Raw genomic sequence first — 11,720 nt, 5'->3', positions numbered from 1 at the left:
AAACGACGTTCTACGACGAAGTTAGAAAAAGTACTATTTTTGGCGCGAAAACACGTGGGTGAACTTGCAGTTTCGTTAGGTACTTTATAAATGAATTGGTTATTATATCCACTTATGTAAGGCACATGGCTAAGAACAATTATTTACACATTTTACGCGACTTGAGTTTAGTTTTGTAGTAGTAAATGAGAAAGTTAGAATAGATGAATGGTCGTGGGTTGTAACGCCATCTAGTGAGAACGTTGAAATATATTCAGATTTGTTTCAAACACTTTTTATTTCTTAGGCTTTAATGTGTTTTTTAAATGTACATTTAAAACTAAAATATGTAAATAGTAATCTTGTGTTAAATTTCCCGTGAATTTCCCACAATCCATTCGCAACTTTCGAGTTTGGAAGTTTTAAGAGGTGTTTTTCATGTTTAACTTAGTATCAAGTTTTCGTTCTTTTTTCGTGTTTCTATAATCACAAATGAAAGAGAGTATGCCCAATGCATTATTGGATGGCAATTTTCTACTTTATTTCAACTTACACTTAATTTGAAGAGATTTTTAATAATAAATCATTGCTCGCATGCTTCGAGCATGCTTGCGGTAGTGTTCTGCTATATAAACGCTACTAATTTGACACTTCGTGTTAACGTCAAACGTATAATCTACTCGTTTTATCATCACAAAAGCCCCAAATTACTAATTCTGCGCAATTAATTCCCTTACATTTCTTTTAAATTACTAATATAGAAGTTTAGTGACTTTCATCAGCTTCGTTATTTCGCGCAGAAATGTAAAAGCGCCATGTTGGTTGTAAATAATATGCCCCAAGGGGATATGCCATTTTATCGACAAAGTTGATTTGAGCGTGTATTTCGTGCATTCGATATCGCTGGGCGAGCAAACCTTGCATAGTGCAGTAGTTGCATTACAGCGCGCCAGCGTTGCAAGCGGTAAGTTAATTTTTTTATTGGGTACTTTTATGTGCAAGATATCAATATCAGGCATTTGTCCCTCCCTTATCGATAAAAACCTCACCGGGCACATTATTTGCACATACATTATTATTTTGTATGTGAAGTGTAGTTATTTATTACCATTTCAAGGTTAAACTGTTCAACATAAGATTTTAGGATCACTATGTCTAAAATATGTTTTCTTATTGAATGAAATTGTTTAAGTATCAGTAATCCTTGTCTATTTATTTTCGCTCACCAATATTAGCACTCATTTAATTTGTTCATTATTTCCATTTGTATATTTAGACAGAGATACAAGATTTTTTGTGTATTCAGCAAGATATATATGAATAGAACTATGCTCTACTAAATTCTAAAAACCTGAATCTTTTAAAAATAATAGGTATTGCAGTTTAATAATAGAAAATAATATTAGCTACATCACATTATTTAGGTATCTGTTAAGAAAAAATAAGTGTTAGTAAAGTTAGCATTAGGTATTTACTTAAAATTATTAAAGGTATTTTCTTATTAATACTTCAAAGTATTATTTCTTAAGGATTATAAAAGGTATTATAATTATTTAACTAGACATACAACAATGGTTTAAAAGTATACAAAACAAAATCTTTGAAAAGAAATGTGAATTTGTATTAGGTATTCATTATTTTCTTGGAGTCCTGCTTAAACCCTGGCTTTTTTACGTAAAGTGTTCACATAGCAAAAAAAAATTGAATATACTTTATCATATATGATCAAACAAGCTTTGCAAGCGAAGTTCGATCGATATTATATGACTCGCTTCATTGGAAGATATTATTAATCAAATAAAATTAATGGCATGTTTTATATACCTATTTGTTAATTATTACTTTTTCTTTAATGATATCTTTGACTATGTGTACATATTTATGCAGTGGCATGATTATACTTTTTTAAATAGACAACTAAAACAACTTTAAAAGTGAAATAACTCTCTTTTCAATTTTGATATGAAATTTTAGTCTAGGTTATGTAATCATGCCTCTGCCTTCATCAAAATTTTAATAAAAAACCCAGGGTTTAATAGCAATATTCATTTTTAGCAGTCAAAATGGAGGCTCAGCCAGAGACAGCATCGCAGGACATGAAGTTCATCAGCGTGACCAGTTCTCTACTGACAGACGAGCAACGTGAAATGTATGAGTCGGTACTCTCAACATGGAAGCCCCCTGAATTCGAGCAACCTGCCAAGAGACACATTTGCCCTGAATGTCACAAGGAATTCAAGAACTACCAGAACCTCTACTTGCATACTACTAGAGTGCATTCCGCAAGAGACTCCGCTGTTATCTGCGATGTTTGTGATAAAACATTCAAAAATAAACATTACTTGTACATGCATAGGATGAATAAGCATTATTCTGAAGATGAGAAGTGTTACTGTCAGTTTTGCATGCAAGAGTTCAGAACGAGCCGAGCTTTGCATATGCATGTGAAGAAGTACCATCCAGGCGCACTACCGGAGATCAAGTGTGTTCTCTGTGACAAGCAATTTTCAGCTCCTTATAAGTTAAAATACCATATAGAAGCTTGCCATAAAGACAAGAAGAAGGAATACCAGTGCCACTTATGCCAGAAATTGTACGCCAGCAATTTAAATTTAAAAAAACATCTACAGACACAGCACACTGAAGTCGAGCGTCATCCATGCGTTTTCTGCCCAATGACTTTTAAGTCAAAACATCACATGAAACGCCATATCCTAAACATACATCCCCCATTAGAATCTAAAGCAACTTGCCCCGAATGTTCCAGAGAGTTTAAAAACGAGAAATATTTAAAAGATCACATGCAGATACATTCGTCGTTCGACACTAAAGTGAAATGCGACATATGCGATAAGTTTTTCCACTCTGCAATCCGTTTGAAAAAACATAAGAAGATTGTGCATCCGGAACCTAAGCCTATGATTCGTTGTGACAAGTGCGACAAGGAATTTATGCATGCACATTATTTAAAGCGACACTACAACTCTGTACACGTTGAAGTCGATGAGACACAGTATGAGCACGGATGCGACCAGTGCGGTAAAAAGTTCAAAATTAAGAAATATCTCCTTAACCATTTGCAGCGGCATGAGCAGCAGCATTTGAAGAGTTTATCCATGATGGTGGGGACGGTTATGGGCGAGGATGGGAAAGAAATTACGGTGCCTGGGCCGGCAACGAGACGTTCGAAGAAACAACTTCCGAAGGATATAGAGTTTATTAAGTGTGAGCCACAGACTAGTTCAGAGTCGGAATCGGATGAAACTGATGAGGAATCAGAATAGAGCTAATTATGTATTATGTTTATTGAAAAGTCGCTTTTATTACCACTGCATTATAAATTACTAGGTATTCCGCGGCTTCGCACGCGTTAAATTAGAGAATTGCGGAATTCTCCATACAAACCCACCCCCGATTTTAGGGAAGTGGGGGGGTTAGAAGGAGATACAAAGTAGCCTATGTCACTCTCCATCCCTTTAAGTATCTCCACTTAAAAATCACGTCAATTTGTCGCTCGGTTTTGCCGTGAAAGACGGACAAACAAACAGACACACACTTTCCCATTTATAATATTAGTATGGATAATAGTAGGTGTCAAGAAAAACTTTGACATTTTGATGATGATCTTCTTACCATTTATATTTAGGGTATTTTGGAACTATATCCTTGAGTAAGATCAGAGCTGGCCACAAAAAAGTACTTGTAGAGTAAAGAATTGGCTTAGATCTCCTGAACCCACTGGAGAGTTTTGGCAAGATATACATCCTTGTATATTATTATGTAAGTTTAAAATAGAAGAATTAAACTTATATTGACCGGGATATAGACCGTGATTACCTTTTTGATTTTTGTCGAGCTCCCGATATTTCGACGCAGTTGCATATAATATCGGGAGCTCGACAAAAATCAAAAAGGTAATCATGGTCTATATCCCGGTCAATATAAGTCTAATGAAAATAACCGTGAATCATTCAAAACTCTTAGAAGAATTAAAATTAAAAGTAGAAGAATTATTCTGCTTCATGTTTCTAATAAGAATTGTTTCCTGTTTAGATGTTGTGAACCATATGTCAGAGAAAATCTACTTATAAGTTAAGCACCATGGAGCAAAATTAAGCAAAAATTAAAAAGTGTAAACATCGTAGTGTTGTCCCATTCATATTTTGTGTGTGGAAAAGGGACGACACTACGACGTGCCACTTTTAATCTACTCTTGTCATTGTCTTATGGCCGCTGTACACATATGGCCAATGGTTCTACCAACCCCCTTGGCCAAGCGTGTAGAGGGCTACTTGGCCGTAAGTTGGCAGTTGGCGCTTGCGCTTGCCGGCCAACCGATTGGTGTCGGTTTTTTGTCCACACATCAAAGGACCTTGGCGCCAATGGCCAACTGCGTTTACACGTTGGCGCTTCATTCAGTTGGTCGTCTCGTCAGCCGTCAGAGAGGACAGTAGTGAAATATTTACGAAAATAATAAGTTTATCTATACCAATAATAGTGTAGATTTTAGGAAATAAAATAACCTTGCAAATGTTTAATGTATTTCCTAAAAAAGATAAATGTTCTTATCAGAATATTCAAAAAATTGTTAATATTTCAAATAATTTTATTTTACTACGGGCTTATTATTTTTTAATCAAATTTTTCTGACAACGTCTATGATCTAGAATTTCCTAGACTTTTCCATTCCACGTCCATCTTTCATGAAGAGCCAATACCAAGTGATTGGTTCGCCAATGTGTAAACAGCGGCTCTTATCTTGGCCAAGGGGGTTCACAAAGGGTTGGTGGAACCGTTGGCCATATGTGTACAGCGGCCAATAGACTAAGAGCCCTGAGCCGCCAGACCTTCCTCAAATTCTCAAGGATGAAACTTTGGGATAATGTAGAGTTCGTATCGACGTTTAATGTCTGCATATTTTCTAGTTCGGCCCGACGGCCATTTTTTGCTATCAAGTGCTAAAGGATAAAAAATATAGTTCCCTGTGTATCATATATCTAAATTAGGCTGAGAAAATGAGGAAAGTTAGAGTCGTTTTTTGTCAACTTTGTCGCGTCTGGTAAAAGTTACGGCCGGCGGAAACGGTCTGGCATTGATGATAACCAATTTTTAACAACGTGCACTAACACATACATAAAAACCAGCCTTGAGAATGTAAGGAAAGTTAGCACTTTTTTTTTCACCTTCAGCACTTGATAGTGATGTGCAAGTTGCGGAAACTTTCCAAAAAAAGCTTAAATTTCATGAAAAATTCACGAAACTTTCACGAAAAATAAAGGGAATTTAAATTTATGAAATGGAAAGTTTCCATCCATACAATTGTCCATACAAAGTATGGAAAGTTTCTGAAGTTTTCCTATATGAAAAGTTCAGAATTTTGGAAACTTTCCGTCGGCACATCAGTAGCACTTGATCGCAAAAACATGGCCGTCGGGCCGAACTAGAAAATATGCAGACATTAAACGGCGATACGAACTCTACATTATCCCAAAGTTTCATCCTTGAGAATTTGAGGAAGGTCTGGCGGCCCTGGGCTCAGATTTAGATTCAGATTTTTTATTGATAAAATATGATATTTTACACGTCATTTTTTATAAGTAAGTATAAATACAATAATCTAAACTTAAGTAAATCAGTATTAGTACATTTCACATGATAAAAATATACATTATACAGTTTTATTATTAACTATTTATATGAATTATGAACTTTAATTTTAATATTTTTTTGTGGTTGGGTTGGCCACTTCTCTATTCATGAATTCGTCTATGTTATAACACGCCAGTTCAATTAATAGCGATTTGAGTTTTTTATCGAATAATGAATCGTTCAATTCGATAATTTCGGTGGGAAGCGCTTTGTATAATTTAGCCCCAATGACAGCGAGTGACTTTTTAGTTTTAGCGAGTTTATACTGTGGGACGACCAGACGGGGTCTCCGTCGCGTCAGTCGCGTGCTTCTATCTCGTGTAGCAGAGGAGACATAGTTGTGTACGTTTGCCCTTATATACCTACACGCAGTGAGGACAAAAACACTTGGAAGCGTAGGTATTTTTAGTTCTTTGGCAGGATGATCGTAGCGTTTTCCTGATATGATCCGCACTGCGCGCTTTTGTATTTTAAAGGCTCGATCACGGTCTGCCGCCAGACCCCACAGGTCTACATTTTGCGTAAGGATTGAATGGAATATCCATAGTATGCCTTAAGTAGGTTTATGCGTGAAAGGCTAGGCGCGAGTCTGGATAGGGCATAGCATGCTGATGCGAGTTTGTCACACATGGTATCGATGTGAGGCGCCCACGTGAGGCCGGCGTCCAGCGTGCAGCCCAAGTACCTAACTTCATTTACCTGTGGCACCTGAACGTTGTCTAGAAGTATGTTAAGCTCTTTATCGTTTTTTCTCAGTTGAAAGTGCATTATATATGTTTTTTCGATCTTTAGCATCATCCCGTTTGCTTCAAACCAACAATGTATTTGTTTTATCGCGTCATTCAACTTAATGTTTAATTGTTCAAAGCTGTCGGCATTTACCAGTACACAGGTGTCATCCGCAAAGGTTATAAGCTCGAGCTCAGGGCAAGCCGCGGAGATGTCATTTACTAAGATTAAAAATAAGTTATTTCCCGTTACAGAACCTTGAGGGACAGCGCAGTTCCCAATAGACTCCAGATCTGATTTAGAATCAAGTACGAATGTGCGCTGTTTCCTGTTTGTAAGGAAAGATCGAATCGTTTCAAGGAAGAGTCCGTTTATTCCATAACGCGACAGCTTCTCCAGCAGTAGGGCATGGTCAACCATTTCGAAGGCACGCGACAGATCGCAGAATATTGCGGCCACCTGTCGCCCGCCCTCGAGATGCGTCAGCACCCGCGCAACGACGTCCCGCGTCGCGTCAGCTGTCGATAGGCGCGGTTGATATGCATACTGCTGTTTACTAAGTAAGTTATTATTTGAAAAGTATCCCATAAGTCTTGAGCTAATGAGGGACTCAAATACCTTAGAGATAATCGGTATCAGTGATATTGGACGATAGCATTTTTCCAAATCTGTGTTTCCTTTACCCTTGTATACGGGTTGAACCTTAATTTGCTTTAATGAGTCAGGGTATACACCGTTTGCGATACATTCATTAAATAAGACAAGAAGCAGTGATACAATAATAGGTGGTAAGAGGTCAAGTATGCGCGTCGTCATATCATTGATATCTTTAGAGTCCTTGCGTTTTATTTTTTTAAAGGCTTTTGTGATATCGGCAAGGGTGAAAGGTTCGAACTGGAAATTAGGTATTGATATGGGTAGGTAGTTAGATAAGTAATTAAGCGCAGACCGAACGCACGGCTGTTTATTATTGCTATTTGCGTTGATGTAATACCGGTTTAGTTGGGATGCGGCGGACGCGGCGCACCGATCAGCTGATTTCAAAACAAACAAGTTAATAGCGCTGTTTTTCTTGTTTTTATTTTTACAAGTTTCTGATGCTATTACTCGCCATATGTCACGACACATATTTTCATTGGATTTTGATATTTGGCTATTTAAGTAGTCGCTTCTTGCACTTTTTAAGGTTGTCCAGTACAATGATTCAGTGTTTTGTAAGTTGGAATATAATTCGGTGTCATTAGGGCTCTGTTGGATTTTAAATTTGAGTTTGCGAATTTGGTGACGTAACTGTTTGATTGTGTCGTCGACCCAACCACTTACATTTGGTCTCACTAATTGTTTTCTAAGAGGAAAACAAATGTTAAAATAATGTTTAATTACATTTAGTACCAAGTCAATTTTTTCGCCTGGGCAAATACATTTTTGTTGAATTGTATTCCAATCATACAGGTTAAGGTTAGCAATGAAATTTTCGACATTTGTTTTTGCGAAGTTTCGCTTAAGCGTGTGTTTATTGCACGAGTAATATGACTGGGTTTGAATGCTTACATTTGTACATAAATGGTCAGATAAATTCAGCTCGATACATGATACATTTTTTATATTTATTTTAGGCATATTTGTAAATACATGGTCTATACAACTGCTAGAAGATTTAGTAATTCTGTAGGTGCGTTAATTAGTTGGCGGAGACCGAACAGTTTAATGGTATCACTCAACGTTTTGGATATAGTACAATTATTAAATAAATTTATATTAATGTCGCCAACGATAATAACATTGTAGTTTTTCATTATACTTAAATTAAGTAGTTCTGTCAACTTAGAGAAATATAACTGTACATCACCGCTTGGGGGCCTGTAGATGCATACAACGATGACATCGGCACCGACGACCTCGATCCCACAGCTCTTAGTCCATCAGGCTGTATATGCTATTGCTACTAAATAAAACCATGTTCTACCACCAAAAAGTCTTTTGGTGGTAGAACATGGTTTTATTTTTAATTTGGTATACACGATATCATACCTGTATTTTGATTAATAATTATACACATGTACATAATTAACATAACTTAAGCATGTTTGTTTAAAGAAGATTTATTTACGAACACATTGTAGGTATATCATAATTATAATAAATAACTATTATTGATTTTCACTTTTTGTAAATAATCTTCATACATTTATTAACTTATATGAAATAAAGATTGATTTGCATGAAAATATCTTTGAAGGAATCGATAGATAGAAAAATTGTTGATTAGTATACTTCTAATATTATATGCAGCAAAATATTAAGACAGACAAAGTTTTTAGTAGCTCCATCTATGCAAACCTTCAAATGCTGCCATCCCCATTCTAAAAATAATATCAGTAGATTCAGTAGGTAGGTACAGTCGGCTTAACTCGTTGCAATAAGGTGAATAAATGTACACATATTTATGAACTCGACTGTAGTATTTAAACTTAAGTTCTTTACTTTTTAATATTTTCATCTAGTATCACTTATGGGCTTTTTCTATATGTGTATAAATAAATATATATGAAGTATTCCGATTCTTATTTTGTCCATAATGTTAATGAACCTGAGGTCTGAATTTTGATTATTATAATTATAACATAGCTTTCAGTTTGTAACATTGAAGTAGAATTTGAATTCAAAGACTTGATGACTTGACGTGACAAATTTCTCATAATTTATAACTCAAATCATAATTTTCCATTTCCGAAATGAAGTTACTAATAAGGTCATTACCGGTAAGTGAGTCATAATGGGAAATGTGTCTGGCCTTCACATTTGACGATTTTACTCATTCTCACAGGTGTTTTTGCGAGTTCATAAATACTTTTGCTACATGCTACTCATGATTAGTGGTAAACGTATGAACACTCAATAAACACTGATCATTGGTTTAAACGGGCCAAATGTGAAGGCCAGACACAATTCCCCTTCATCATCATCATTTCAGTCATTACTCGCCCACTGCGGAGCATATCTAGGCCTCCCTTCGTGTACGCCACTTATCCCGGTCCTGGGCTAATCTCATCCAGAAGTGCCCCGCAGTTTTTCGAATGTCGTCCACCCAACGAGCTAACGGATGCCAGGCGCTTCTTACATCCGACAGCGGCCACCATTCGGTCAACATTTTGGTCCACCTGCCATCACTCAGCCTGGCAACATGCCCCGCCCAGTTCCATTTGAGTTTGGAAATGACGTCACCCACGCCCACGTCCCCTTATGACACAATTATCCTTAGTTAATTACAAATAAATTCTTTTTAGACCATGGAGCCATTGGAGGCTCAACCAGAGCCAGCGCCCCCGCCCAAAGACATGAAGTTCATCTCCGTCACCAGCGACGAACTTACCGAGGAACAGCGCATGATGTATGAGTCCGTACTCGCCACGTGGAAGCCCGTCCTCTTCCCCAAGCAACCCAAGCGGTACATCTGCCAAAAATGCAACAAAGAGTTCAAAAACTATCAAAACCTATACCTCCACACCACCAGAGTACACTCCACCGAAGACTCCGCTGTGCTGTGCGACATTTGTGATAAAACCTTCAAAAACAAACACTACCTCTACATGCATAGGATGAATAAACATTACTCCGAACACGAGAAATGCTACTGCCAATATTGTCTACAAGAATTTAGAACTAGACGCGCTCTACACATGCATGTAAAGAGAATCCATCCTGCGACGCTACCAGAAATCAAATGCCAAGAATGTGGAAAAGAATTCAACGTTCCTTATAAACTGAAATACCATATCGATAGATGCCATAAGATTGATAAAGAGAAATACAAATGTCCGATATGTGAAAAAATTATAAGAGCCATTTAAATTTGAACAGGCATCTGCATTTTCAGCATTCGCAAGTGGAGAGACATCCGTGTGTGTTCTGCGATATGACTTTTAAGTCGCGACATCATATGAAAAGACATATTTTAAACATACATCCTCCATTGGAATCTAAAGTGCAATGCCCGGAGTGTTCCAAAGAATTTAAAAACGACCAATACTTAAAAGAACATATGCAGGTCCATTCTTCTTTGGATACTAAAGTGAAATGCGATTTGTGCGACAAGTACTTTCATTCCGCTATCCGTTTGAAGAAGCATAAGAAGATCGTGCACCCAGACAAGCCTAAATTACGTTGCGAGAAATGTGACAAAGAGTTTGCGCACGCGCATTACTTGCGACGACATAACAATTCAGTGCATGTAGAATTAAAAGAGTCCGATTACCCGCACGAGTGTGAGCAGTGCGGGAAAAAGTTTAAAATAAAAAGGTATCTCAACAATCACATGCAGAGACACGAACAGCAGCATTTGAAGAGGATATCGATGATGGTGAAGACTGTGATGGAAGACGGCAAGCCGGTGGGAAAGAGAGGGAGAAGGCCGAAGCAGCCGCCGAAAGAGATAGAGTTCATTAAGTGCGAGCCGGTCTCGAGTTCGGAGTCGTCGGGTGATAGTGAGGATGAGTCGGACTCGGAATAAGGCGTTATTTGTAACACCCAAGTTTTCTGTACAAAAATACGGGAATTATTGCCCTGCGGGAATGATTAATACCAGAGCAGCTACTATGAAAAATCCTTACTCACGCAGGACTTTTTATGTAAAGTTAAGCTAGAAAAATGTAGTCACGGGCGATAACTGATAACGCAAGTCATACTAGCCGCTCTGGATTTTGTCAAAGTACGGCCATACTTCGTTGTACCTTATATGTAAATAGATTTTATTGTTCTCTTGAGTGTAGATATAAAATGTACCTATACCTATTATTATAAATAAATAATTTAATTGCAAGTTGAATATTAAGGATACCGTTTAGGGTTAAGTTGAACCTATCAATAATGGTGAACTACCACCTGATTACCAGCAGCTTGCCTATTTTATTTAAAGGTGTTGATGAAAAAAATTACTATTTCTTGTCTATATACTAATTATAAGTTTTTCTAACACGAATGAAGATTTTTTTTACACACAATGAAATTGAATTGTGTATATTGTACACTCAAGGACTGTAATTTTGTAGCCATTTGGATGTCACAATAATTTTGTTACTTATGCCATAATTAAGCTGATAGATATGTAGTCTATACTTGGTGAGGGATGATGCGGAATAGTTCTGGGGTGGAGCCAACAGAAAAACAGGCGTTCAGACACAGGTTTATTTCCGGACTGACGAAACGTTACAAGCACAAGTCGGCGCCAGAGGGCGCGCGTGTAGATTAACTCTACCCTACATTTATACATAATATCTGGGCGACCGAGCTTCGCTCGGTTCTATTTTAATATATCACGTCTTTAGATAAAAAAAAAACTCTTATAAATACAAAAACAAAAAAAA

The 11,720-nt window shown here is 37.1% G+C and overlaps 1 protein-coding gene across 1 annotated transcript; it reads left to right on the top strand.

Annotated features, from left to right (window-relative positions):
* Positions 1-643: 643 nt before the first annotated feature.
* On the top strand, positions 644-11,445 carry LOC125239135 (zinc finger protein 58-like). The gene is given in 3 exon segments (XM_048146637.1): positions 644-943; positions 9,645-10,188; positions 10,191-11,445. Coding segments are annotated over 2 exon segments (1,218 nt in total). The 5' UTR covers positions 644-943; positions 9,645-9,647; the 3' UTR covers positions 10,868-11,445.
* The last annotated feature ends 275 nt before the right edge of the window (positions 11,446-11,720 follow it).

This window comes from Leguminivora glycinivorella, chromosome 25 (genome assembly GCF_023078275.1).
Source record: "Leguminivora glycinivorella isolate SPB_JAAS2020 chromosome 25, LegGlyc_1.1, whole genome shotgun sequence".
NCBI classification, from domain to species: domain Eukaryota; kingdom Metazoa; phylum Arthropoda; class Insecta; order Lepidoptera; family Tortricidae; genus Leguminivora; species Leguminivora glycinivorella.
This window is presented reverse-complemented; position numbering and strand designations above follow the sequence as displayed.